Here is a 27543-nt window from a genome sequence, read left to right as displayed (position 1 = left end):
ATTATAGACAGACACGGTCTTTCATTAAAGCTTCTGTAATAGCTTGAATACAAACTAAGGAGAAAATACATTAGAAGTGTCATAAATCCTCATTCATCACTATCTCAAACTGAACTGGCAGCAAGGATTGATGAGGAGCATAATGTAGTTCAATAGGTTCAAAATAATGATTTAAAAATAAAAATTAAAATACATTCTTCGTTTTTTCTACGATATACTAATATCTTAACAGTTGTTTTTCTTTCAAGCCTAATCCAGTTTAGAAAGTTAGTTTTTTCTTAGCAATTTTATTTGCCAAAATGACCATTAGCAAAAAAATAGGAAAGACAGTTCAGATTACAACACATCAAAACCTCATTAGAATATATCTTTTTGCTGTATATTCAGGCCTCTACTGAAGGTCTTAGGAAACTGCTTTAGAATAGCCCTCTTAGTCCTCCCTATAAACTTTTTAATAGTTCTGGTATTTTTTTTTTTTTTAAGGAAAAATTGGGAAAATAAAACCCTCAGATTTATTTGTATGTGCAAGCAACAAAGAAAATAATCATAAAGCAGTGCATGCTCATTTCTGTCTGGCAATCAGCTTGACACTTGAAAAGCAATTCACATAGAAAATAAGACCTTTAGAACCCCAAACACTGCAGTTTCTCTGAGTCAGACTACTAATTTTAGTGACTTTTACCACTGTTTGGTATTATTAATTTGTGAAGGATTCAAAAACCATACTTCAGCTACCACGCTTTGAGAAGGACTAAATACCTGAGTTGCCATTACATTTAAAGTTGCAACTTTGAAACAATGGGATTGACTCACAGTTGTAATTTCATGCAGACATATGTTTGTACTCAATCTTTTTACAGTAACAAAGCTACTACATATGTAACAATTTGAAACGTGGGAAAACAATAAATAAACTAATTGATATTTTGCTGCTCATTTGTCTTCTGTATGGATCTAACTCTGACCTCATCTGTAATAGACAAACATCCAAACAACAGCACATAGGACATCTTTCGTTTATCCTCAGGCAGCAAACAGTAACTAGACAGACAAACACCATAAGAGTGTAAACATCCAAACACTTAAGAGTGAGTTTTGACTGGGTGATCAGTTCTGCATCTATTTAAAAACACATACAGTTTAGAAGATGAATCCAATTTTACAATGTTTGTCTTGGTAAATATGATTAATGTCTGCCTGTACTGTATAAATACCAATAACACATGTTAGACTGAGCCCCTCTCCACATACACTTTCTTTTTTTTTTCCTCTCCACATGCTAGACTACTACTCATACTACAAGGAATAAGAAACATTGCTTTGAAACTTTCCAGCTAAAAATGAGAATTCTGTACGATGCCATGGGAATTTTGTTCTACTGATCAGCTCCTCCTAAAATTGTTTCAGTTTGCTGAAAGCCTTTCCACTGTAGGACTTTATTGTTAACCACAACATAGATCTTAACTTCAGTAAGTAATTTTCCATAGCTAAAAATACATAGGCAAGTAAAGCAAGCCTGTTACAGTCCACGCGCTACCTTAAGTTTAAATACTTAATATTTCAGGTCTACTTTTTTGTGTGTGTGTGTGCCTTGAAAATAGCTTCAAAACAGAACAACTAAACATATCAGTTTTCAGATGTTCAACTTACAGTAGAGTTGAAGTCCACCTCGTTACCTTGAGAAAGTGAACAAATTACACTCATAAATGATACCCTAAGGAGCTTTGTTTCTTCTAAAAGGTCATGAGAACTCTTAATATTCCTTTTTAGTATAGCCCAATTACGTCACGGCTTTATAATCTTCAAGCCCTTTTTAGGTGCAGAGCTAGGGCTGCCATGAGTTTAAGATCAGTGTTAAATTAAGAGCTGTGTCCTCATCAAGTTCTAACTCTAACCTCCTGCTTTCCCTAACACTAATTGCTCTAGATGGAAAGTCAGGTGCCGCTTGTATTTTATCTTTTTTCATAATACAAAGAAACTTGGGATCAAATTGAATGGCAATATGTTTAATGACAAAAACACATACTTTCACATAATTAAATTGTGGAATTCCATGTCAAAAGCTGCAAATGAAGCCAAAATCTTAAGTAAATTCAAAAATAAAGACAGGATGAAATTTCAGCTTGGTCAGTAAGAACATCTAGGTACTAAAAACAGAATAAAAATACAGCATACAAAAAACTGACTTAGGCCAAATCTGACTTCCCAAGTGGCTTGTATGTTAAAACAAGCCTCTCATTTAAACAAACTATGCTACAGTTGTACAGTTCAGCAGCTGTTCTAGAGGATCTGCCATGTGCCTTGGTTGATCCAGCTTGCTAACTAGATGAACTCCTGCTCTGTGACCTGGGAGCAGAAATTACATTCCAGAGTTCTATACACAACATCAAGCATAACCTCCAGCCACACACCACATTGCAATGCTCTTGTTTTTTCTCAGCAAAAGAAAAAGACTTAAGCTGAAGTTAAACAATCTCACATGTAGTTAAGCTGGAAAATTAAGGAGATTCTATAAAAAATTAAGTTTGCAGTGCTTTTATATCCCTTGTTATTGCAGCATCAAAAATCACAGCTACCCCTGCTGAATTAACAGAAAGCCCAGATACAAAGGAATTGACATACCGAAGTTCTGTGATAAAGCTGGCAGGAATCAGTCTCCTATAGCTCAGGCTAACACTCTAACAATTAGGCAATCCTTTCAGCTCGTTCCTGCAGAACTGACTTTAAAAACTGAAAAGGATACACAAAGCAATAATTGCCAAATTCTGTTGTGCTCACGTGGTTAAATATTTAACTGGTTAGAAAAACTTACTTTAGTCTTAATATTAAATGCTTGGGTCAAGGTAACTAGAAGTAAAAAAAAAAAAAAATACAGCTACTGTGTATTTATTGGCAACATTACAAAATCAGTGCCTCTCTAAATGATTGCATGAAATAGTTTAGCGACGAAGTAGATTGAATACTTACATCAGAGGCTGAAAGCTTGATGGACCTAGAAAGTAAATTTGTTTGTAGTTGGTACGCTCCAATGCCACGGCAACAGAGGCTTCGTGAAACAAAAAGCATGCCTGTATAACAAATAAGTAATCTGAAAAAAAAAACCCTTATATTGCAGGAACCAGTTTCCTAAACATCACTAAGCATTTTTAAAAGATAAAACCTTCTCTTCCTGCCAGTGTTTTCCTTTCATTGAAATCAATTCTAGTAAATTACCTTATCACATTTTATATGAATCAAAGATGAAACTTTAACTGACAAAGTTTAGAAATCTTTCGGAACATCATACAAAATGAAGGTTTCCTCCATTTCAGGGCAATAATCTTTTCATTTTTTTTCCTTAGGATGAAAATTAAGACTTAAATGCAACTGAAAGTCTCTGTCAGAATTGTGAAAATGCATTTGTCTAAAACAAATTGCTATCAGAGTTGACAATTTATACACAATATAAAAAGGACCCGGCATTAAAACCGGTCTCAGTTTTCAGGTGTTTCAAATTAAGCATTCAGAAACTGAGATAATGAAAATGACCAGTCACACCAGAGTAGCAGGTCTGTGCAATTTATATAACTAAAAAGTTTTGCCTCAATGACTTGAGCAAACATTAAATATTTAGCATAGCTGAAAATAGACAGCCAGAAAGGATGTTCTGCATGAAGTAACAGATTGTTCACTGGCTGCAAAAAACGAGCCCTGTTAATCAATGACTGCAAAAAGACATATGAGCGGATACCTAAGGTAGCTACTTCCAAGAAGTTTGTTTAAACATATGCATCAGATGACAACGTGAAAATGAACTGAATTTGTAAGAGAAAAACATAGAAGTTTTTCATTAGGAAGAATGGATTTATTCCCATAAAACAGTGTTCCTTACACTGCAAAGGTAAATAAAGACCACCAATACTCCTTTTAAGGATGCATCATACAGTAAGTTTTAGAAGTACGTTATTTTGCCTTCCTTTTTCTAGTACTACAAACTCAGTCTCAGTTCTTCTGAGAAATTAAGGTTCTTCTGACACAATACTGAGTTGAACCTAACTCAATTAGAACCTCAGGAATATCCATACAAGCCCATAGCATTTAGTAATCTGCAAATACGTAATTCACTGATGTTTCCTTTAAAAGCAGAAACAGTAGCAATGTCCTCGACTCTGGTGGCCAGAGGACAAGCAAAAGTAAACAGCAATTAAATATTTCACACCAGTCAGCAGATACTCTTAGAGACATGAAAGAAATATATATGTTTAATAAGACCTGTAAGTACATTTAAAGTTACTTTCAATAATAGCACTCAGCATATCTGACATAAACTTTGATAACTACAAAGACAAAAAAGATCGTGAAGCCCTCCTGGTTAGAATCCATACATTATGGATTCTATCTTACGTAACTACAGCAACAGCACTACTCTCCCAGGGTTAGATGAGTGACAGAGACAACCTTACTTTTACAGCAAACAATTGCAGTGGTTATTGCAGTGTGACAAATATGCAAGTCTTTACCTGGTCAGTTTATACTGAGGAGTAGCATGATGATATAAAACTTTCCAAACTCAACATGCAGTGTTAATTTGCAACCTTAACAAAAAAAAGAAAAAGGTAATAGAGTCAGTAAGTATCGATAGTATTGGTGCCATGCTGCACTAAAAGGCAGCGTGGTATTTGATGAGGCATTACTTGCTGTGAGGCAATCATGCAGAACTATAGTATAGCATGAAAAGCGGCATACTTGTATCACTGCAGTGTGGTCAATCTCTGAAGGTACATGAAACACCTGAAGTAAAAATTGATACCCACCTTTAATGACAGAGAAGTGTAGAAACTGTGAAAATTGTATGAGGAGCAGAAGGGGAAAAAAAAATCTTGAATATATGGAAACACTGGGAAAAAAAAATGGGAAAACAAGGAAAGTCAAGGTTTCAGTATGTAGTTCTGCTGCACAGAAATATTTGTGATGCTTGTCCAGGGAATGTTCTTCCCTCTTTTGCAACATGGAATGCTTGCTTTTAAGCAAAATTTTAAGGAAATAAAGGCAAAGGCCTGCTACAGTCATGTCCCCACCCCCCCCCCCCCCCCCCAGACCTCAAAAAGAAAACATGGCCTACTCTTCTTTCTCCACACACTCCCATTATTGTATATAACACTTTACACATAACATGGGCTCAAAAGAATTATTTACTGTTACTTTTAGGATCAGCACACAGTTAATAATTAGCTCTGTACATGTTTCATCAATTAGATGTTTTATAATGTTCTGTGGCAGCTTTTTCTCATTCCAATAAAGTTTCTTCCAGTAAAGTTACAAAATGCTTCTGATGAACTCATTCCCTCCCTCCCTCCCCTCCTTTGAAACTACAGGCCAAATGCTGCTGTCCCTTCATATTTACTTTCAGCCACACCACCTCTATAAAAACGCCCTTGGGCTTGACAAGCTTACAGCCAGAGCCCTTCATCTGGTGCATTTTTTTCTTCATGCAGAGTAATCTCACTCTGCAGTCCCAGTGACAAACATGTTACTAGAAACAGTGCAGGCCCTTCAGCTCCCACAATGCAAATACAACTACTGTTATAACCTTCTGCTTAACATTAGTTGGATACACAAACATAGAAGGATGTCATATCTCGGACAAACCATATGAATTCTTTGAAAGGCTGCACCACTGTACACAGCCAGAGAAAGAAGCGTTGGAGGAAGAGAGGATGCCACCTTACAGACTCCTGTCCACAACATTTTTTCTGCCACAGAGAAGCAGCTCATGGCAGACCAGGCCAAGAGAACTGTTGCTGAAACCCCTGAGCCGTGGGAAGCTGGGTATTTCAACAAAGGCCACTGAAACTGAACAAGTGTTGCACGTGACAACATTTTGTCCCTTTCTTTTCCATACTCCGCGAAATGGAGACAAACAAGGGCGGAGAAACAAAAATCACAATCCAAAACGAGAAGAGGGATCAGATAGGGCTTTGCTTTACTTATCCCCACATACTGCAGCTGTGGCACTCAGGCATTTTATACCGCACTTATTACGCTGACACCCACCTACCAAAGCAATACTCTCAACGTGAAGCACCCCAAGCTCGCAGCTGGAAAGGCACCAGCCACCCCCCCCCCCGCCTCACCGACGGCCTCACTCCCGCCCGGCCTGCCGCCTCGGACCCCGGCAGCGCAGAGGCCCAACAAGCCGCTCGGGGAGGAGCCTTCAGGCGCCCTCTCAGGCCTGACGCGCAGGTGCTGTGAGGAAGCGTCGTGTCGCACCTCCGGCGGCCCGGGACCCTCCCCCGCTGCGCGGCAGCCAGCCAGCGCGGCCGCACCGCCCGCCCCGCCACTGCTGCGCTCCCGCCCAACGGGAGGAGCCGGGAGGGCGCAGCCGGGCAGCCTGAGGGGATGGGAAAAGCCCCACTGCCCCGTGTGGCCTCGCCGGCGCCTCTGAGGGAAATGGCGGCTGCGTGGTTCGGAGAGCTCACCAGCAGCCCAAGGCAGGCCTCAGTGCGGGCCGTGAGCGGCCGAAGGGAGCACGGATCCGCGCGGGCCGAGCTAGGTGCGGCCCAGCGCCACACGAGAGCGGGAGGACGGCGGCAGCGCCTCCACCGGGTGCCCCACAGCCTCCGGGGAGCGGGACAAGAGCTGAAGCGGTGCTCAGCCTGCGGCCTTGGCGTCCCCTCCTGAGGGGAAGGTGGGCGCCGGAGCGCCACATGAAGCGTTACGCCGAGTAGGGCGGCTGAGGTGGAACTGGGCGCGGGTGCTACTGATGCGTGGTGAAATCCAGGGGAAAGGCTGGTGCTTACACAGTAAGGCACAGGAACACAGCTGAACATTTTAATAAGGTTGCTGCTTTCCAGGTTCTGGTGGATTTTTGCCAGAGTTTGAATTACAATTGTCCTGATAACTCATACTCAAGTACTTCTCTTGATAAGAAACCACATACAAAAGTAACCTCCTGAAAAACATAAGAATTGGCACTAGGCCAGTGCAAACTGTGCTGGTTACTCTCTTGGACTTTGTTTTGGGAGGGAATGAAATGTCCGAATTGTTAACACAGACCTCGTACATAAGTTCACCTCTTTGAAGAATAGGATTTTCTCAAAGCATCCCACAAATTCACAGGATTTACACTGCTAAGTTTCCATGCACACACAGAAGCTACCCCACTTCTAAATGAGAGCTGAGGTCACTGCAAAGTGAAACTTCAGACAGCTGTGGGTACCGTTGTTTGGGTGCACCCTGACTGCTTTGAGGCTTGCTCCCATTAGGTGTATGAGGTCACAGAAAGTTTCCTTTCATTGTCACTAAATTTGGTTATTTACTTAAGGAGACATACACTTAAAATGTCTCCTTCCCAACCTTGTTCTGTTTTTACAAATCTTTACAAAACCGGTTTCCCTTCTATCAACATCACCATACAGAGTTCTAGGAAGGGATGAGCATGTTTTGTAACATTGTGATCTTATCATCTAGTATCTCAGACTGCTGCACAGCTGAAAGAACTTCACATGCCAGATTTTTTACAAGGGCCTATTGAAGCAACAGGACATTACATGTCAAATTCACTCCTTGCTCTAAAATCTCCATTAATAGAGAAATTGTTTTTAAAGAACTGCACATAAGATACTTTTCATAGCAAGTCTTACTTGTTTTATTTTTAAACATTAATACTAGAAGAGTTCTTAGTGTATCAATAATGGTCATGAAGAGGTGGGTTAGCAGGCAGAATGTTAGCAGGTATTTTTTAATCAGATGTAGCGGGAACACCTACCACTTGGATATCATTAGTGCATGTGTTATATTATGCATGTAATCATTATAGGTATTCATATATCATAAAATAGCAAGAGCAGATTGAAAAAAATTAATCTGTCATAGGGTGAAATAGAACACATCTACTTGGATGCAAAAGTAACCTGAAAAAAATAATACTAAGAAAGGAGACCTAGCTGTGACTTTGATACTAAACATGGTACAGAAAGAACTTAACATTTTATTATTATTTTATTTTATTTTGTGCTTTTTAGAAGTTTAGCGGTCTCAAGCACGGTGCTCCTGCTGCCTGCAGTTCTGCACTCTTAGATGTAATCTCTGTAAGTATCCATCGGAGGGCAGCAGATTACAAACTTTGTCATGTCATAGCACGGTCACTTCTGTTGGCCATTCACAACATTGGTGCCCAGATGTTTCGCAATCTCATGTACAAGGCAGGCATAACTGGGAAATCCATACAATGGTACATTCTCTAGGCCTGACTTATGTGTCAAAGTCCATTGTAATGATAGACCACTATGAAAAATCTTAGTTGATCCTTAACACGCAGTAGCATTCCTCTCAAACTACTTTTGCTGGCACTCACATTAAATTGTTTTGTCTTTTTTTTTTTTTTTTTAAGACATCCCAAGTAACTCATATGGACATTCAGTTTAGAAGCATCTCATTCATTTTGTGACTGCTGTGTAAGGCCTCCTGATTTTTTTATTTTATTTATTTATTTTTTAATAAAATCCATGCATGGCTGTCGTAACTGCATAACAATCCTCATTTCACTGGAAGTGAGATTTAGTGCACTTTTTTATTAATTTATTTTAATATAATCCTGCTATATCTTATTTGTAAAGAAGAAACAGGAGCCAGGAATCTCTATGCTGCCAAATAGGCTAGTGGGAGGCAGTTCATTTGAAGAGGAGAAAATTACTTTAGTAGATGCCAAATTACTTGGCATCTGTGGCTGCTATTAACAGTCCATAGAAAAATCAGCTGACTTAGCTAATTTTTGCCTACTGGAGTTTTCTAGCCTAGTTACAGCATGTAAGACTAATTAAACTGGATATTGATGAAATCAGGTAGAGACGAAAAACAAAATTTAGGTCAGGTTTCTCTTGGGGTATAGCCAGTGTGGTGTTATGCAAGTCATAAAAACAACTTTATACGTGATAGTACAAAAGAGCATATAATTTCCTCTTTATATAAACTTAGGGCACCAGCTTTTTTTTTTGTCAAGATGAAAAGGTACTCAATTACTGATGGGATATACAAGTCTTGGCTGCTAACAAGAATTGATGAAATCCTATTTTTCTGATCAGGAAAGCAACTAGACAACACATGAGAAGATTCCTTTGCTCATGATTCCTCTACTTATCATTTTTTCTTTCTCAGGACTGCACAGCTATCTTGTGCTAACAGTCCTCTTTTTCAATCACAAGCACAGGAAGACACGCTGATGTCTGCAGCATCTTAATGCCAGTCCTACATCCATGCTTCTGCAGTAAGTTAGGCAGGACACCTACACATCTCTAGACCGTGGGTATCCTGGAGTCTCACAGCTGGGAGGCATCTATCTTACTCCCAGCCCATTGCCAAGCTGACACTTCACAGTCTGCCTTGTTGTGTCTGTAAGCCCTGTTCAAGAGAAACAATGTGAATCTTTAAGAATTGTTTACTAAAGTGATGTTATGGGAAACTAGTCTACTATGATGAGCAAAATGTGCAGTAATGCAGGTTAAGGAATACTGATCAAATATCTTTCAGGCTCAATTTTGTTCCTACTGAATCCAGCCAACATCTGGACTGGGGAGGCTGTGCATACCTGACTGCTTCCATGCTTTGTGTGGAACGCTGGATTGCATCATGGGAGTCTACTAAGCTGGAAATATTTCAGTGAGTATTTCTTATATTACTCACAGTCTGCAGCATTAAGCAAATACATAAGAATTTTCAGTCATTTGGAGTGAGCTGTTCAACTTGCGTCTAGATATTTTTATGATTAAATGTCCCAGTATGTGCCAAGGAACATGTCATATAACATGCTATAGGCATTTATTATTTATTTTGATTCCCATTCAAAATAAATGTTTGGGTTTAGTTGTTGGAGGCTTATTTCTTTGTTTTCCCTAGTTGGCTACACTGTAATAATTTACTTACCACTTAGCACTATTTAAAAAAAAGGCACCACAACCAATTACCTTGATCCCAGAGTTCAGATTATACTGGCTTTATTACCTCTAAAGATCTAATCTTAGCAGGTAATGAGAACACTTGAGTTCTAAATGACCTCATATGCTGTGTATATCTAAGAGAAAACTGAATGCAACAGCAGAGTGAAGAAGGTGGTGGATAACTGGCATTTCTTATTATCCATAAACAGATTAATGCTCATTTATTTAGATATTGTTCACACTGATAAAGCTGATTTTGTGCTGACAGATTCCAGAGGTGCCTTCTCTGATTATAAATTTGGGAAGAGATGCTTCAATAGAACAGACCTCTTATCTTTTCAATATTCTTCGGGGGGAATGCAAATTTCTTCTTGAGATGTAGGATCTAATCATCTTACCAGAAAGGAAGCCTCTGGCCTTTTTACTGGTAGGAGCTTCAAATAGTACAGAACTAGTGTTTTAACCTTCTGTAGGAGTATTCAGAATAAGTTTTTCAGATAAATCACTGATCAAGCCACACTTCAGGAAAGAAAACTGAAGTGAATGAGAAATGTCCAGAATGAAAGTGTGCTGAAAGACAAAGAAATTAGTTTTGATCTTTTTGACTTAAAACCTTCTGTGAGGATCTGAGGCTGCATGGTGCCAAGCAAATCCTGCTATACTTTAAGGGCAAGTTAAATGGAAAAGATCTTATACTGCTTGATCCCAAATTGTTTCTTTCATTGATTCAATCAATTTTTGTCAAACCAAATTGGAGAGTAACAGCCCACATAGACCAAATTGCAGTTCTGACATGAACTCCTGGGGAAAAAATAGTTGGGGACTATCACCAGCAACAGGAGGTTAGTTGAAGGGGGGGGTGCCTTGAGAGCTGAGTCAGTTGAAATCAGGGTTGTGTGTCTACAGCCTAAGTACAGCAACAGTGATTACATAGAATAGCATAGCAAATAGTTCCTTAGTGGAGGACTTCCAGTTTCTAGTTTGTTAACCTTCACAGTAAGCATAAAGCTGTCTCCAGACAAGTTCTGGACTGACTAGAAATACAAGGCTTTGCAAGAGTGCTGGGCAAACAGAAACAAACACTAATGAAGTAATTTCTTCGTATAAAGTTATTTTATCTCTGTATAAAGCAAGTGAAATGCAAGAATTAACACAGAATAAACAAAAGAAAGACCTAGGATGCTTGTGAGTAACTTTGATCTGCATAAGAATACATCAAAATGTATTTTCCATCTTTTCTGCAGAAGTGTATGTAATATAGGGTTTTAAGACCTAGAGTCTTAATTCCATTTTTATTGGATGGTAGTTATAATGTATTCAAAGTATTTGTAAACAAGAGTGAGTAACAGTACATAATGCTATAACATGGTAGGGTACTATGGCTAGGCTGTAGTTGGACCTGATGATCTTGGAGGTCCTTTCTAACCTGAATAATTCTATGAGTCTATGGTAGAAATTATAGCAATAAGAACAGAATGACACAATTGTAGGCTGTAGCAAATGAGAACAAGCCCAAATGCAGCAGCTATGAATACAGAAACAAAGGGAAAGAAAAGAAAAAGAGAGGAGGAGAAGGGGGAAAAAAAAAAAACCCTACTTACCTTTGAGAGGCCTCTGATACACAGGAATCTCCAATAAGATATCTTTGCCTCCACTGCCAACCCTTAAATAAGGTCTGGGAAGGGGTGGAGCCAGGCTCCATCCCTTCCAGTCACTCAGGGCTCCCTGAGTGACCTGAGCTCCCCTGAGTTGGCCCTGCCTTCCCACCAGGTGCTCAATCACTGTTTCAGGCTGTGACTCAGCATTTCTGCTACACAGTAGAATCCTAAAGCTTAAAAAAAATCATTTTTTTTAATTAGAATTTGAGCATGCACTGATCAGTGGTAAGTAATGCAGTATGAAGTGTCATATGTGAACTGTTCGTGCTTATAGAGTTTGTAGAACTAAAAAACACTTACTTTGTGTTGAAAGCAATTAGGGGAATAAATACTCATTGTTAGCTGCTCTGTTTACTTGAAGTCCACCTCCAGATTTCTTGAAAAGTTTCAGACAAGACTTCACAATTACTCAGTAAAAATAAGATGCTAGGATCACCAGGACAAAAGAATGTAATGCCATCTAAAATAAGCAGAGAATAACCCTTATTTTTTGGCATTTAAAACACAGATGATGACTGGAAAACATCCTGCTTAGAAAATGACTGTTTATCCTACATTATGCTGTATGTTTTTTAATTTCCTTTCCCTCTTACTGTTACTCAGGATGTCTCCTTGGTCCCAACATACTAGTTTCTTCTTTATTCAAGCCTTCTGTTTCCTTCCCAAACTCTTTGAATACATTTATTTCAGAAGAAATATTTCTTGTACAATATTTTCTAACTAGACTTTATCTCTGCTTAGTACAGGCTTTGTATTGAACATAGGAATTACCTACTATGTAATCACCTGCTTCCTGTCTTTGAATGAAGGTTTACTCCATATCACCTCAGTACAGCCTTCGGCACCGTCGTCTGTTCTACCTTTTAACACTGCATACCACTTTGATCCAATCTTCTGACGGGTTTTTTTTCTGTGGAACTTCTCTACTTCCTGTTTCTAAGTACATTTCTCTGACTTGGAATGTTGTTTTAAGATTATATCTTTATTATCTGTTCCCCTTCCACCATCTTTCATCTATTCATCGTCATCCTGTGTTTTGAAGTCCATCAAAAGCCTTCATTCAGCAGAGTATGTGAACAGAATCTTTGTTCAGCAAAATGTGTAGTTATGACTTTATGTTGTGTTTGTACAACTGAGTTAAGAGTACACGTATTCTTGCACTGGGACCAGTTCCTGGAGATGATGAGTGAAGTACAACCATACTCATTTGTCTCTGCAATCCTCTCTCCTCTCTCTCTAACTCTTCATCCTCCCTCACTTTGGGGGCACTATTCCAACAGATTTGAACTCAAAACAGCTATATTTGAAAATGGAAGTTTCCATCAAAAACTGCTCTGAAAAGTGATATGCTGGTTATTACTGGTAGTTTGGAACAGGTGGCCAGATAAGAAGTATAGCACTCAATTAAAATTCACAACCACTTTTCTTGGTTTCTATTAGAGTCCTTTAAGATGTAGCACATATTCCTGGTCAGCTGATGCGACATCAAATGTTTATGACTATCATATTAATTTGATAAATGAAGAAGGCCGTTGCTAGTCTCTTACTACCCAAAGCTGTCTGGAGGGAGCAGGGTCTCTTGCCTAGCCTAGTGGTACAGGACCGGGGCAGCTCTCTCCAGTGCGAGTGCAGCTGTCACTATCCACAGATCCAGCAGAGGGAAGTGTTGTTCTAAAATACCCACCCACTTGTAATACCCACTCGTGGCTATTACTTGTAAACTGCAAGTCACAGTACTGCACCAGGAGATCAATGATCTGGAGCCTATGAAATATGTGATTTATAAATTCGCAGAAGAAGACAAAGAAGCTTTAGCAAATGCCGGAAAGAGCAAGCACGATAATAATCTGGATTTGTCAGGGACTGAAATGAAATTATCTATAGATCTTCGGAGCTTAAATGTTTGTATTCTCTTTTGGAGAGCAGATGTTTGTGTGGCATTTTAGAGATTAAAGGGTTATGATCTGATGGTTTGTGCTTCAGCTAACTATGAAGCTGTAACCTTTCGTATCAAAAGATGGGATCTTGAAAAACAGATGATCTGAAATACACTTGGTGATCACAAGGCAAGTTGTCATAGAAAGCTTTATTCAAAAGGTCTGGCTTCGTTTCAGATAACTGCTTCCAGAGCAGTTGTCATTCATGATGCTGTTGCTTCCACAATTCCAAGCAGCACTGGAGGGCTAAAAGTCAAGTATAATGTCACCTTTGTGAAAGAATGTTCACTTAGAAATATTTTAAAGTGAATATTCAATTCCAGTCATGCATAGCATTTGAAACTGTTACTTCTTCTGAAGTTCAAAGCTGGTTTTGTAACATCTAAACATCAAGTTAAGAAAGATCGGGGGTGGCATGATGTGTAAAATGAGACTCAACTTTTCTTAGTGTGTGGTAAGTCACCGTACTGTGTTGAGTCACTGATTGAGCACCTGGGGAAAAGACTCAGTCAGCCCTGGGAGCACAGGTGAAGGCAATTCATGTGTGCGACCAGAAGGGGTGGAGCCTGGCTGCAGCTCTCTTAGACCTCATTTAAGGGCTGTCTGCCAGTGGGGAAAGTTTCTGGTTGGAGATATCTCTCTTGTGGAGTTTCTATTGCAAGCCCTAGGTCTTTAGAGACAAGTGAATACTTTTTCTTTTATGACAACTTTCTATTGTGCTGGTCCCTTTGTCGTTGCATCTCTTGTCTCACTATTCTATTGTGTTGATCTTTCTTATTGTTACATTTAGATTGTTCAAGTGATGTTTTTCTGTATGTTATAAATGCCTGTGACAAACAATTAGAGCTTGAAGAATGTTTTCTAGATAATGCTGTTTCAAAAATATCAGAAGGAATTCATCTTAATATAACAGCATTAGGATAACTCCAAAGATGAACTTAACCCACTGGGCTTACAGTCAGGAGCTGCGCAGCTAAAAACAGCAGTGGTCTTCAGTGGGCAGATAACAGAGTATATCCATTGCTTAGATATCATTGTTCAGAGACCTGTGGGGTGTGATGGGTGGGTTGAGTGCTCCCTATGTGGATCCTCAGGAGCCATTCAGCAGCAGAATAAATAAAACCAAACCTGGAAAGTTAGGTTATAATGTGTTACTTAAGCAATTAGAACCCTATAATGATTATGGAAAGGGTTCCAACTTAATATTTTACCTGTTATTTTTAGCACAATAGTGTGTCCCTGGTTTTGTAATTCAATGAAATAATAATTTATCTTCCTAGCCTATTACTGCCAAAAAAAGAAGTGTGGCAGATCCTGCAGACAGACTTCTCATTCTTAGTAAGTTGAAATAAAGATTATAGTATAAGATTATAGAATAAGATATATTTATTTTGCTCACAGAAGTGGTAAATAGTTCCAATATGGTAAAGCAGATTAAATCATTAATCAGGGAAATGCTAGCAGAGCAGGTGATTCATAATGATGATGCAGTCAGCTAAGGAAGATGCAGGTCAGGAGACAAACAGGACTGCTGGCCTAGCTCATGTTTACCAAAGTTCAAGAATGATCTTCAGAGAAGAAACTGCAGAAAATGCCTTATGTTACTATCACTGTGATAACAACAGCATCTTTTCTGAGGTTAAAGTACCATTAATTGAAGTCTACCACTGTAAGTACAAGCTATCAGCCTAAAGCAAATACAAAACAAATACATTCTACACCATGCTAGCAATATAGCTGCAAACCAGGAAAACAGCATGCAATTTTTTATGACATATCTGTTTGCATTAGCGTAAGTTTGGATTAAAGTGCAAGCTTCAGCTTCTTTGTAACTAGTTTCACTTTGGGCTCAACGGTGATATTTGAGTTCCACAATGTTTTTGCACAAAAGTATGTTATATTTTAATAGCCCTTAAAGGCTGAAACTAATAGAAATACCTACATGTGTGCTCAATATGATGTAGGAATTATTATTTTCACAGAGGTTTGTGCCAATGCTGTTTAAATGAGGAGTTTTGTGCAGATGTGAGGAAAAGGATTGTTTAGAAAATGGATCTTTGATGTGAAGCTGGTGACAAGGCAGATGGCAAACATTTCATAGCAGAACATAAGGAACACAATGATGCTGTAACTAGAATTTTGAGTAGGTGTTTGCAATGGAGATGGTAAGAATGAAAATACTGCAGAATTACTTGAGTGCATTGAGCTGTTTGTGCACATGAGTAAGAGGAGGTAGAAACAACCCCTTTGTCCCAGCTATTGGTAGAAATCGGGGTACAACTCCAGTTTTTCTTCTGGGCTTTGTGCATTTAGCCCAGAAGCAGCCTTTGCAGACATGCTTGAGGGAGGGAATCACCTGACAGCTGGGGAAAGAGGAAGCAGGAAAGTCAAATGAACTTCTGGTGGTTTTTAAGGTGCTGTGTGTATCTGTGGCTTTTTTAATGTTGTCTGTTTTTCACTGGAGTTGAATAGCCGAATTAGGGTTCGCATGCAGTGCGGTGGTTTTCAGCTGTCCCTTTCATAGAGGAGGATGCTCACTGGGTGTGTCTGACCACAACAACGGGGCTGGAGCTCTGCACAGCGTGCAGCGGTGGGAAAGCTCAAGCTCGCTTTGTGCACGTTATTCATTTTTTATTTGCTTTAATTATCGCGGCCGGCGATGGTTGTTTTCTCACCTCTTTCACCTTCCGCTTTCACCTCCTCCGTTGGTCTGAACGCCGGGGGGAGCGGCAGCCTCTACGCCACCTCCCCAGCCGGGCCTCGGAACGGGCCTCTCATCGCCCCTCTGCCGCTTCCGCCCCGTGCGGCCGACCCAGCCCGACCGCACGGCGGACACGGTGCGAGGGGACCCTCGAGGCGCCGCCGCCGCTGCACCGGGCGGGCTGCAGGTGCGCGGCGAGGGGCGGGCTGGGCGCGGCCGCGCTTTTGTCCTCCGGAGCCGCCTCCCCGCCCCGCGGCTCGTCAGCGGTTCCGCCGCACGCGCCCCATTGGCCGGCGCGGGCGGTAACGTGACGGCGGGGCGGGGCCGGAGCCGAGAAGTGCCGGTTGGAGCCGGTGCCTCGCGCCGCGCTGCGGGCTGCTGCGTGGACGGGGCGCGCTGCCGTGTAGAGCGCGCCGGGCGGGCGGGTGGCTGGCTGGCTGGAGGGGGGCGGCTGAGGCGTTGCGGATAGGTAAGCGGGAGCGGCCGTCTCCGGCAGCGCTGCGTCTTCACCGGGCGGGAAGAGCGGGACGGAGCGGAGCCACCGAGGGCGTCGTGCAGCCCCGCGGGGATTGGGCCCGCGAGGTGCCCGGCGCCGCCCGCCCTCGGGGCTGCCGCCCTTCCTCGGCTGCGCGCTGCGGCGGCGCTCACCTGCCCGCTCTGTGAGCCGCTGGGCTGGGCGCGGACCGGCCCCGGGGATCGGGGCGCCTGCCCGTGCCTGCCGCAGGGCCCGGGGCCGCCCCGCCGCGGGTGGGGCCGGGAGGAGCTCGCTGCTCCGCTTTGCGTAACGGCGGCTGCACGTGTCCTCGGGTGACCGCCGAACGCAGGTCGGCCGTTGCTTCCTTCCCCTTTTTCGCCCCGGTGCGGCGTCACCTGCAGCCGCGGGGCTGCTGTCTGCCCTCGGGCGGCTCGGAGCTGAGGCCTGGCCGTGCGGGGCCGCCCGCGCCCTGCCCCGGGCTGCCTGGTCCCTTCTTCCCCCGCCGGTGCTTCCATTCCCAATCCGCGGCAGCGCGTTCCTCACGGGTTCTTGCACCGTGGCTTTTGCTTCTCCTCGAACCGGGTGAGTTTGGCGGTGCGAGGCTGACTTCTTGCTGGTCTGCTCTGTGGTGGAACTGAGGCAGCTCTCTGGCCCCAGTTAGGACTTTGTGGTGAGCATTGCAGTCAGTCGTTTTGGTAGGAGCAAAGAAAGTGTGGAAGCTGCCTTCCCTGAAGCTTGACTTTATACGGAGGTTGTCATTAATGATGCTGGTCAGGTAACTAACTGTGTTTGAACTAATGCCTAATGTGGACATTTGAAGTACTGTCGAGGTATTGCTAGAACAAGGTGAGAGCTGTATGGTCATTTGGGATTTTGAGCATTGATGCTTCAAGTTCTGTGGGCTCTCGGCTTTTCTCATCAGTTTGCTGAGTGATAAGGTGTGTCACCGGCTGCTTCCCAACGTCTCAGAGATCTCCCTTCTGTACCTTTCCAGCAGCGAGGGCATTTGGTCACAGGGTTACTGTTATGAGTCCTTAAACATTTAAGGAGGCGCTCTGAAGGCTTAAGGGTTACAGTCTTATAGGTTACTGCTCATAAAATTCGCTGTGTTTATGTGTGGCATGTGCTTTTTTCACCCTGTGCCACTGAGCTGGCAGGAGGGTGGTGGAGTTCACCTATGCAGTGCTTTCCCTCTGTAGGTGCAGTGCTAACCAGTGCAAGGGATGTGGCAGGGAGAGAGGGGCTGCAGCATAGAGCCAGCAGCCAGGGCTGGGTACTGCTTCTCTGAAGTGTTTTCCCCTGTGTACTAAAACGTTTTGTTGTAACTGGCGAACAAAACCTGAGTTTTAGCATATATTTTACACAGTAAAGAAGTACTTTACACAGTAACCTTCTTTCAATTTCAGTAGGATTTGTGTAATTCATGGAAATTTGAATGTTTATTCCTTTGTGCTCCTGAGAAGTGAGTTTCTAGTCTGATTTTGCTATTCTTTTTTTTAGAAAGATGGGATTCTGATCGGGGAGAAAAGGAAAACTCCCTTTTGTTTCTCTTCAGTTATGAATACAACTGCTCTCTGAAGTTGGTGAAAACATGTTGAGTAGATTTTAGACAGGGGACGGTAGTGCTGAAGAGGCATCCACCAGTAATTCAGCATTATGAAATGAGCCTCATTGAGCAGTATATCACTGCCAAAGAAGTATTTTTTAGTATTCATTTCATGAATGAAGGGGAGGGAGGAAGGAAGCCTTGTGTTCTCTTGGAAGTAGTGAAAGAGGCTGTGGCTCCAGTAATACTACTACAGCGTACAATACCTACTGCTAAAACCATGAAGCTTTACTCAGCTAGGATTAGAAATGGGTATTTAATGTGCCTGAGGGGATAGAGCATGCTTTATACTGGTCTCCATTTTCTGTTTCACGCTGCTATCTGTATCCTCTGCACTAACCTGTTGGACTCTATTTGTTGTTCCTGTAGGCATTCTTGTAGTAGCTGTTCAGCTCTTGTCTTGCAAATAGTGTTATTCTGCCAGTTGCTCTTACAGTTCTTTTTTAAGAAGTTAGAGCTAATTTGTCTGTATGACCGGAGTAGTAATGTAGAAGGGCAGTGTGTGAAGTAGTATTAATATTTGAGTATTTAAAATTGCTGTAATGTCAATGCTTAAGTGGGATAGATATGTTACTTTGCTAGTTAACAAATGATTTGCTTGATTCTTCTTAACTGGTGACGAGTTATGGTATGTCCTGTCTAATAAAGGCTTGTGTTATGTGTGGGGTGAGTGCAGAGCCACACATCACAAGCTTGTAACTGTGCTCTGTGATAGCTGCTAACAGCAGCTGAGAGGCTGTGGCCTTCATTTTGTTCTCCCTGCTATCACCGTGTGGGCAGTCAGTCTCATTAATGTCAGAGAGCTTATGAGTCGTGATCTGAAGTTACTGATAACTAACTAAATGGCACACTTGTATGTGCTGTATTGTGTATGTGTTCCAGTAGCAGTCTTGGTATGCAAACTTTGTTTTATAGTTATGCTTGGGCTTTTTTATTCCCTAGAAGTTGTTAGTATGCTGTAAGCTGGATTCAGATTCCAACTAGTTATAATCAAATTGTAAATCAATGCTGAAGTAAAGTTTTAGAATACATATTTTCTGCAGTAGTTAAAACTTTACTAGTATGAGAAGATGGATTTCTGGTGGGGTAGTACACTCAAAAGAGGGTAGACAACACAACTCTCAACAAAGCTATTGCAAATGTGGCTGGGGTGTAATACAGGCATGCTCTCCTCCACTGTATGCCAGAGAAGGTTCTGGGGCTTTTCAGCAGTCAGAAGAGGATCGTGGAAAGAACTCATAACAGAGTCTTCCATTTAACTCTTATTTGTGCCATTCGGTTTCAAAATACCATGTTCACACACCCAGAATTGAGTTATGTGAGTGCAGTGCTCAAATGCTCTGTATGTTCTATTACTGTAAACTGGAATGTGGTTTTTCCATGTGTAAGTTGAGGGTTTAGCTCATTGTAAGAAGCAGAAGAGACTGAAAATGCTGGTAAGGAATCTAGTGGTACTAATGAAGAATATGGTAATGAAGCAGTCTGGTTTCCTCGCTTCTGTTAGTAAGCTTAGGACACTGCTTTGGATTGTCCTGTTACAAACTGTTTACTTGTTTGGGAGATACATGTCTGAATTGTGGTTTTAGTTTCATATGGAAACTAAGCTTCAGTTCTGTGGCATAACAGCCACAAAGCTATGGCCCTGTGGTTCATTCAGGCTTAACGAGTGACATTGATTTTAAAGCTCTTATTCAAAAACCCAGGAAATGTAACCCTTGATGTCCCAGACCCCACTGCCTTAGTTTTTGTTATTCTCTGAGCAGTTCAGGTTTTCAGATACTTCTCCAGATGTGCTATGGTAGATGAAGTTCTTCATGCAAATGTATACATCTACTGAGCTCGAACTTGAGAAGTACAATTTTGTACTGTAATGCTAATATATTTTTTCTTTAACTTAATTATTTCCTATGAATGCTGTAGTGCAATCTGGTATATTTAAAGAAGTGGGCACTTGAAAACTTAAATGAAACTGTTTTCACACCATATTTAAATTATTAACAAGGGTGGCGATCTATCACTTTTAACTCATAGCAAATGGAAGTGTGAAAGTGATTATAACTTTGTCAGTGCCTTTGCAATGCAGGAAAAACTGTTTCCTGAGTAAATGTCTTTTATTAAACATTAACATTGCTTAAATACTAACTTGTCAATGACACTGGCTCAGTCAGGGAAGCACCGAAGTTTTGCTTATCTGGCATATCCTGCCTGCTTTGCTGGGAACTGCTATTTGGTTCCTCACAGATAGGGGGCTGAAGCTTTTTGTACTTCAAAGCTCTTAATGACTCAAGTGATAGTAAAAACCTTGACTTGAAGTTATTACATTTTGCTTCATACCGAAAAGTGGTTTTTGTTCTTGCAGTAAAGCTGTCTGGAAGAAAAAGAACTTGCCACTTTCTAGGTCTTTTCAGACAATCTGCTCATAAAGAGGTTTTGGAGCATGAAGGGCTGCACAGCATGGTTGGGTTTGATGGGAAGTATAAAGAGTAAATTTAAGTACTAAGCTAACTTTATTCAGTTATCAAAGCAGGATTACTGCTGGTTTACTGTAGCATTCAATCCTGATCACACGTACTTTGTTCTGAAACAGCACTGTTCTAGAAGATGATGCTGGTAGATAAGGTTAGTGTTGCTTTTAACTGTCATGCTTGCATGTGGATGTGTGTTTTCAGGAAATGTAATATTGCACAGTACGTGCAATGTGGAAATGAGTCCTTCAATCCTTTAATTTTATTAAAAGAAAAAAATGTAGCTGGGTGCTTTGTCCAATTTATAAGTACATAACACAAAGTAATAGAAACAGATGATAGGAGGTAGGGATGACTGTGCACAGCATGCTTCCTGCTGGAGTGTTAATAAAACTTATTCCACTTCCATTTCAGGGGAATCAAAATTATGCTCTGTTATGGCTAGAATCAATACTAAGTGATTTCTCAGATCAGGCAAAGATGGTAACAAAAATATCTGTTTGAGCCTACTGGGAGTAGTAATAGCATGTGTGCTTCCAGCTCTGTCAGAACCTAACAGAACCTATTGTACAAACCAGAATCCCCAGATTATCTAGTAGTATGCCACATTTAAATATTTCATAAAGAATGTGAGAAATTGCACTACGATTTTTATAGTTGAAAAACTTGAGACAGAAATAAAATGCTCAGTAGCTCTATGCAAGTCAAATCAGAGGTAAACATACCTGTTAAAAGGGCTATGTGTGGTTACTATATGAGAAAGCAGCTTGTGATTTAGGAAAGTAATGTAGAATAGAGATTCTGAATATCTAAATATATTGAATTTCTGTACTCTGCTTTTAGCAAAGCTGGCAAGATTTCCTACCGTATACAGGATGTTGCCCACCTCCATCTTGATTTCAGCTCAGTGCTGCTGAAGTCCTTATCTAATAGTATCAAGTCAGAATATGAACATGCTCTAGTTAACACATCAGTACCTGTGGTGTTAACTTACAATACTGCCTTGGTATAGCAGTGAGATATCCTTGAGGACTGCAAAACTTACTCTGTGCTTACCTGAATTCTTGAGTAGACTTTGAAGTGCACTTTGTTCTGCTGGAACAGCAGTGCTGCTTAGGCTAGTTGGACAACTAATGCACAGCTGGTTTGGATGTGTACATGTACTCCACGGTTCCCCCCTTCTGGAACCAGTGGAACACTAGTTGCCCTTAAGTTGTCCTTAGAGATATTCAGGGGCAAGCTGGACTGTGGGCTTGTCTCTGTGCAACCTGATGGAACTGCAGGTGTCCCTCTTCATTGCAAGGGAGTTGAACTGTAGATCTTTAAAGGTCCCTTCCAACTCAAATGATTCTGTGATAATATTTCCTTATTCCAGATTGTTTCTAGTGAGGTTACAGGAATCATCTTAGATACCTCTAGGATCTCTGGCCATTTATGATTTTACCAAGAATCAGTTTATTGGAAAGTATACTGAAAATGGAAGAGCCTTTTCCCAGTGGGAAGATGGTCTTTAGGTAAATGGTCACAGCTGTCTTGTGCAGCTGGCCTGAAGATGATAACCTTTACAAAAATTAAAAATCTCCTGGTAGAGAAACCTTGCAGCAGTTAAGTAATGAATATTCTCTAGTGTGTTCTTAGCATGCTTTTCTTTCTGATGTCCTGAGCGTAGCAGCACAATGAATGGACGTCATGAGAATCTGTCTGACTTCTAGAAACTAAGAGGATAAAAATTATTTTTCTATTGTAGCACTTATCTTGGTATGCAGAATTAAGTAGATACTCTTGAGACTTCCCTTAGAATGCTGGAGGGATAGTGCTGATACCATTGTTTTATGGTTATGTATTCATATTTCTCTGCATGAGGAAGACCCAAGAATGTGGTTATGAGAATAAAAAGACACTAAAAGTGAGCTTGGGAGTCTAATTTATTGTGGCTTGGCAGTTGTCTTACTCAGTACTAGTCATGTTGGTACTGGGATGGAAGACTTAGTGTGCTGTTGAGTAAGGTGCTTTCTGAGAAAGTTATAAAATGTACAGCATGCCACAGATATCAATCTCAGTCTAGACATGTTGGGATTGCTTTTGGTATGATCTTGCCTAGGATGAAGAGCCAAGGAGACTTTTCATACTTACTGCTTCAAACTTGCCTGAAGATTTCTTTGGAAACTGGAATTAAGGACTGTTTGTAGTTTTGACACAGTTTGTTTTCAACACTGCTGTACTGATTTCAAAATTTAACTGGGACGTGGAGGAACAGCAGAGGAGGGCTATTCTTGCATCTTTTTAGGCATAACTTGAGTGTAGTCTGTGCTACTTGCCTTGCATCTTCCATGGCATGTATAGACAGATATGTTTGACAGCACAATACCTGCAGTCATCTCTGGAGAGAGTTGTCTCCTCCTGCACTGGTTTGGATAAGCATTAGCTGAGCACAGATGAACTGTGTCCCTCCTGAAGAGGCAGATGTATTTCCCATGCTGTTCTATTCTGTCCTCTCCACCCCTGGTGTTCTCACTCATCTTCTCCTATACTAGAAAGCCAGGTTTCTTCAGCTTACTTGCTTAGACTCTGTGAAGTATCATTTTTTATCACAGCCTGCACTTGAAAGAGCAGTATAGATAATCTTACATCCCACTGGAAGCTGAAAACTCCAAGTTACGTAGCATCAAATGATATTACCTCATTTCAATCATTCCAACTGTTATGGAATTTTCTTAGAAGAAATCACTATGGAGATTTTCCATGGTCAAGCAGGAAGGATGTTCACAGGAGAACTTGCTGCAGCTCTTGATAAAGACAAGGATGTGCAGGTGGTGTAATTGCCAATACCAAGTGGGAGCGGCCTGTGGACTCTGTTACCATGAGTTGGCTGAGCTTACCCTCAGAGATCAGCATGGTGCAGGCTGAAGGGCACCTTGGATGTTCAGCATAGCAGGTCTGGGCCTGCTAATGAGTCTGACTGGATCCAGAGCTCCTTGGTGTTCAGTGGTCTGGCAGTCTGCAGAGCTACAGCTTGTTATACTCCCATTAAAAAAAAAGCCTTATGGAAATATTTCTAGTTATTTTTCATGCTTGAATGGGTTGCTCTGTGTTTTTTGAGGAATCACCAGGCAGGCTATTGATGGCAGAGCTTTAAGTACCTGATTGTTCTAAGATTGTAAAATCTGTGTGAAATTTTGGTGCACTATTTAAAATTCCCTTTATGGAGAGCACGTGGAGCATACAAGTGTTTGAAGAAATGGAAATTAATGGAATTTAAAAAAAAAAAAAACACTTAATGGAGAAAAGTGCTAGAGTTTTCCCTGAGAAATTGTTTTAAAGTTGGTCAAATGGTTGCTTAAATGTTAGGGAGGAGTAAAATGTGAATTTACCTTTTGGGTTCTTTGTACAACTAACACAGCAAAGCTCTGCTTCTTTCATATTTATGGCAATCAATATTTTAGATGCAAGCAAGCTTAATAAAATATGCAAATAATATATTTTTAGCTTAGAAGAATTAAAAGGCTGTGAACACAAGCAGAAAATAAATCCATAGTCTAGCAAAGTGACTGCATACAGTTTAGCTGAAAATTTGCATTAATGTGTCCTTAAGGAAAAAGGAGGCCTCAATGCTATAACTTATCTATATAGTGGAAATCCTTCCTATATCAGGCAGGGATACATATATGACAGAGAATATATTTTTTTTTAAATGTATGTGTCTGAGTTAGCAAGTAGTGCTGGTCCACTAAAGCTGTACAAACTTGCTCAGTTCTAGAAAAGTATGTCAGAACTGATTCAGTCTGGATTCTGTTTGGCTTGGTAGGGACCTTGGAAAGCACCATGACTGGGGGTGAAACTTCACTGTGAATTAATACCTGCCCAGAATGCAGAAGGCTTGCATTGATCAGTTGTGTTGACGCAGTGACTTGCAAAACAGACAAAGCTGGTGTACTTCTTTCTCACTTTAGTTTTCTTACTGTCAGGAGGCTTGCCCATTCAGCTTTAACATACCATCCAGAAATGTAGCTCTTTACTTGCTGTTTTTTCCTTGGTTTTACTTTGCAGTGATTTTTGTGTAGGTCGCTTCTCTCATCTACTGCTTGGTCCTGAGCTTGGACTGAAGCTGGGAGTTGCAAGCTAAAAATAGAAATGCATGCCTAGATGTTTGTCACTAATTCAGGCCTTCCTAGGAGCATAGGTTGTGACCTGTTTTAGCTAGAGTGCAGTCTGCCTTCCAGATGCAGAGGTGACATCTTGAACTTGTCTTGATGGCTGGGGAAGTGCTACTATTAAAGCTGAAACATGCACATCTGAACCTGAGTTTATATTTACAATTGCTCTCCAGCCAAGACTACTATGAAATTAAAAGTACTGATTTTTTTCTAAGTGTACATATCCTGTAGCTTTGCAATAGTTTCATAATCAAGTTTAACTCTCAAAATATTTAACTTGGTTTCTTCCTACCATCTGTCCTCAAGAATTAAGCTCAAGTAATTTGAAACACTTAGGCAGAGCTCAGAGATGTGGCTCATTGTTGTGTGGCCTCCGGGTCTATAATTTGAACTACCTGTGCAACCAGAATGCTTGAGGATGAACCAGCCCCCTGGCAAGGGTTTGACCAGCAACATATTTTACTACCACAGACTAATTCTTTACTGGCCTTGTTTAAGGAGAACTGATTTAATCTTTGCTTCTTGGTGACATTTAAGGAAAAGTTAACAACATATGGCTTGAGGAAAATAATGGTCTTTTCTGCAGTGATACAGTATAGATTGAAACTGCACAATATGATGTACCTAGTCCTACTTAGATTTCAGCAATGAGTCTTTTGTTTGTGAAGCAAATCAAATTAGAATAAAGCTTACTCCTAATTTAGACTAGACTATAAGATAAAGTATCTTGCTTGTATTAAGTGTACTAGAGGAAGGAAGTAGTAAAAATCAAGGTTGCTTCTGAGTTTAGGTGAAGCTGTTTTCTGGATAATTTTTTTCCAGCTACTCAAAGGCCACCTGTGTTGAACCTAAGAATGTTCAATCTTCTGGATAGTTGGGAGAACTATTTGCAGTATCGTTGCTAAGTTGTATGCTTATCTAGTTTCCCAGCTTGCTACAAGAACGGAAGTGGTAGTGCTGGATAGTAGTTGCTGAATTCTGCAAAGCCTTTATATCAGCTCATGTGCTGTGCAGTTGTCTGAAGCAGTAGCAGAGGAGGAGGGTAACTCATATAAAGTAAAAAAATGGAAGCATTGCCTGATTTACTAGATTTTATACTAAAAACATGATTGCATTTTCTTCCAGTAATGAATGGACCTAATAGCCTTATGTAAGCAGCCTTCTCTAGAGTGAAAGGATTGTTTCTCAAGCAGCATAAGTCTGTTCCACATGTTATGTTCAGCAATACTGTCCTGCTAACATGACTGTTGAGGAACTACTTAATCCTTTCACAGATGGTTGACATTGTCTATGCTTGTGGTTAAGATCTTTGACTGAAATATCTTTATGTATTTAATGGTTTGAAAGGTTATGTTAGACTTAAAAACCATTCCAGAAGCACAGGATGTTCAAGGAGTTTGGGAATGTGTTCAGGCTTATTTTGAATACAAGAGGATAATTACTTGTACAACTTTAATCATCACTCGTGACCTCTTCAGAAGGAACTGGAAAGAAGCTTTCTCTAATCTTGTTTGCATGTTGTTTGTGTTCAATGGAATACACTTGCAAAACTGCAATCCCCATCTAACAGATCCTAAAACTAAGTTTTCATGTGCACACAGGTGGTCAAAGTACACGTTCTAGAAGGCCGCATATCAAATATAGTGCTTGAGTTGAGATCTCTTGTCAACAGAAGGCTGAAACTGAAAGAAGCTGCAGGTGTCTGAATCTTTAAAGAGTCTCAAAGATCTCTGTAGTTATCTCCTTCTTCATGAAGTCAGAGCTGCCCCAGAACTCTCCCAGTACCTGGGCTTTTTGTTGGTTGCAGTCACTTGAAGGAGGAGTTGGTGGCATGCTAATAGAAGGGGAAGTTTTAACCAAGTAATGTTTTTGGTGATGAGTATGGATGGGTATGGGTTGTTCTGATCTTCCTTTGAGAATATTCATGAGGATTTGTCTATTCTAGGGTCACTGAAGTACCTGTTGAAGTATGATTTAGTTTTATAAATCTATTTTTATTAACTCTGTGTCAGAAACAACAATCAAATACTTAAGGCTACGCTGGTTTCGTAAAGTGTTTAAAAATAAAACCTCCTGTCAGATGTTAGCTTTTGTAGCCCATTTTTGTCTGGGGGAGGAGACAAGTTGTCCCTAACTGGTTGTGTCTAAAATCATGTAAGCAGTAACCCAATGACAGGGTCATACAACATTACGAAACCTTTTTGGGAGGAGGCATTTCTGGTGGCAATAGTCATTTTTCAAAATGATAGCCTCATATTCCTGTTCTAGATTTGTTTCTCTTTATTGAATTTGTAAGTAAGTATGAAGTAATTAAAAATATTAGTGAACGCGATTGCTTTGTCTTTATGGCCTGAGGCATGGTTCTAGTCTGGGGTAAGTCCTCACTTAGCCTGGGGCTATTTTTCTATGTCTCATCTTCTGAGAAAGAGTGCCAATTGAATTTGGCTACTTTGAAAAGCTTTTATGGCTTTGATATGGGTTTTAAGCTGCTGGAGATGAGAATCATCAAACCCATTACACTCCAACATTATTCCATTTGTTTAGTCGCTCTTGGTGTACAGACGGGATCTGAAAGAGAACTATCTTGAGCAAAATTATCATTTATAACTCACATTTGTATTGCATTTGTATGT

The 27543-nt window shown here is 40.8% G+C and overlaps 2 protein-coding genes across 29 annotated transcripts in view; one reads left to right on the top strand and one right to left on the bottom strand.

Annotated features, from left to right (window-relative positions):
- KYAT3 (kynurenine aminotransferase 3) overlaps positions 1-16406 on the bottom strand; it is a 30438-nt gene extending 14032 nt beyond the window's left edge. Inside the window, exons 1-5 of one of the 25 annotated variants that reach the window (XM_046898275.1) lie at positions 16185-16406; positions 11516-15091; positions 6459-9378; positions 4794-4876; positions 2968-3068 (exon numbers count right to left, since the gene is read on the bottom strand). In XM_046898275.1, coding sequence (XP_046754231.1) covers positions 2968-3068; positions 4794-4876; positions 6459-6688 — 414 coding nt within the window. In that variant the 5' untranslated portion in view covers positions 6689-9378; positions 11516-15091; positions 16185-16406. Of the gene's footprint in view, positions 1-2622; positions 2735-2967; positions 3069-4499; positions 4575-4725; positions 4771-4793; positions 4877-6033; positions 6230-6458; positions 9379-11515; positions 15092-16184 lie in introns of those variants that run through there. The other 24 variants (XM_046898284.1, XM_046898278.1, XM_046898277.1 and 21 more) reach the window with 24 other exon arrangements.
- Positions 6333-27543, top strand: part of LOC107056693 (volume-regulated anion channel subunit LRRC8B) — a 28419-nt gene continuing 7208 nt past the window's right edge. Inside the window, exons 1-2 of one of the 4 annotated variants that reach the window (XM_046898273.1) lie at positions 6333-8069; positions 9508-9636. The gene's annotated coding sequence lies outside the window, so the exon portion shown is untranslated. Of the gene's footprint in view, positions 9637-16536; positions 17268-27543 lie in introns of those variants that run through there. The other 3 variants (XM_046898274.1, XM_004936638.5, XM_015290645.4) reach the window with 3 other exon arrangements.

The sequence above is a fragment of the Gallus gallus genome, chromosome 8, assembly GCF_016699485.2.
Source record: "Gallus gallus isolate bGalGal1 chromosome 8, bGalGal1.mat.broiler.GRCg7b, whole genome shotgun sequence".
In the NCBI taxonomy this organism is placed as follows: domain Eukaryota; kingdom Metazoa; phylum Chordata; class Aves; order Galliformes; family Phasianidae; genus Gallus; species Gallus gallus.
The sequence above is the reverse complement of the archived record's forward strand: the minus strand, read 5'-3'. Positions and strand labels throughout refer to the sequence as shown.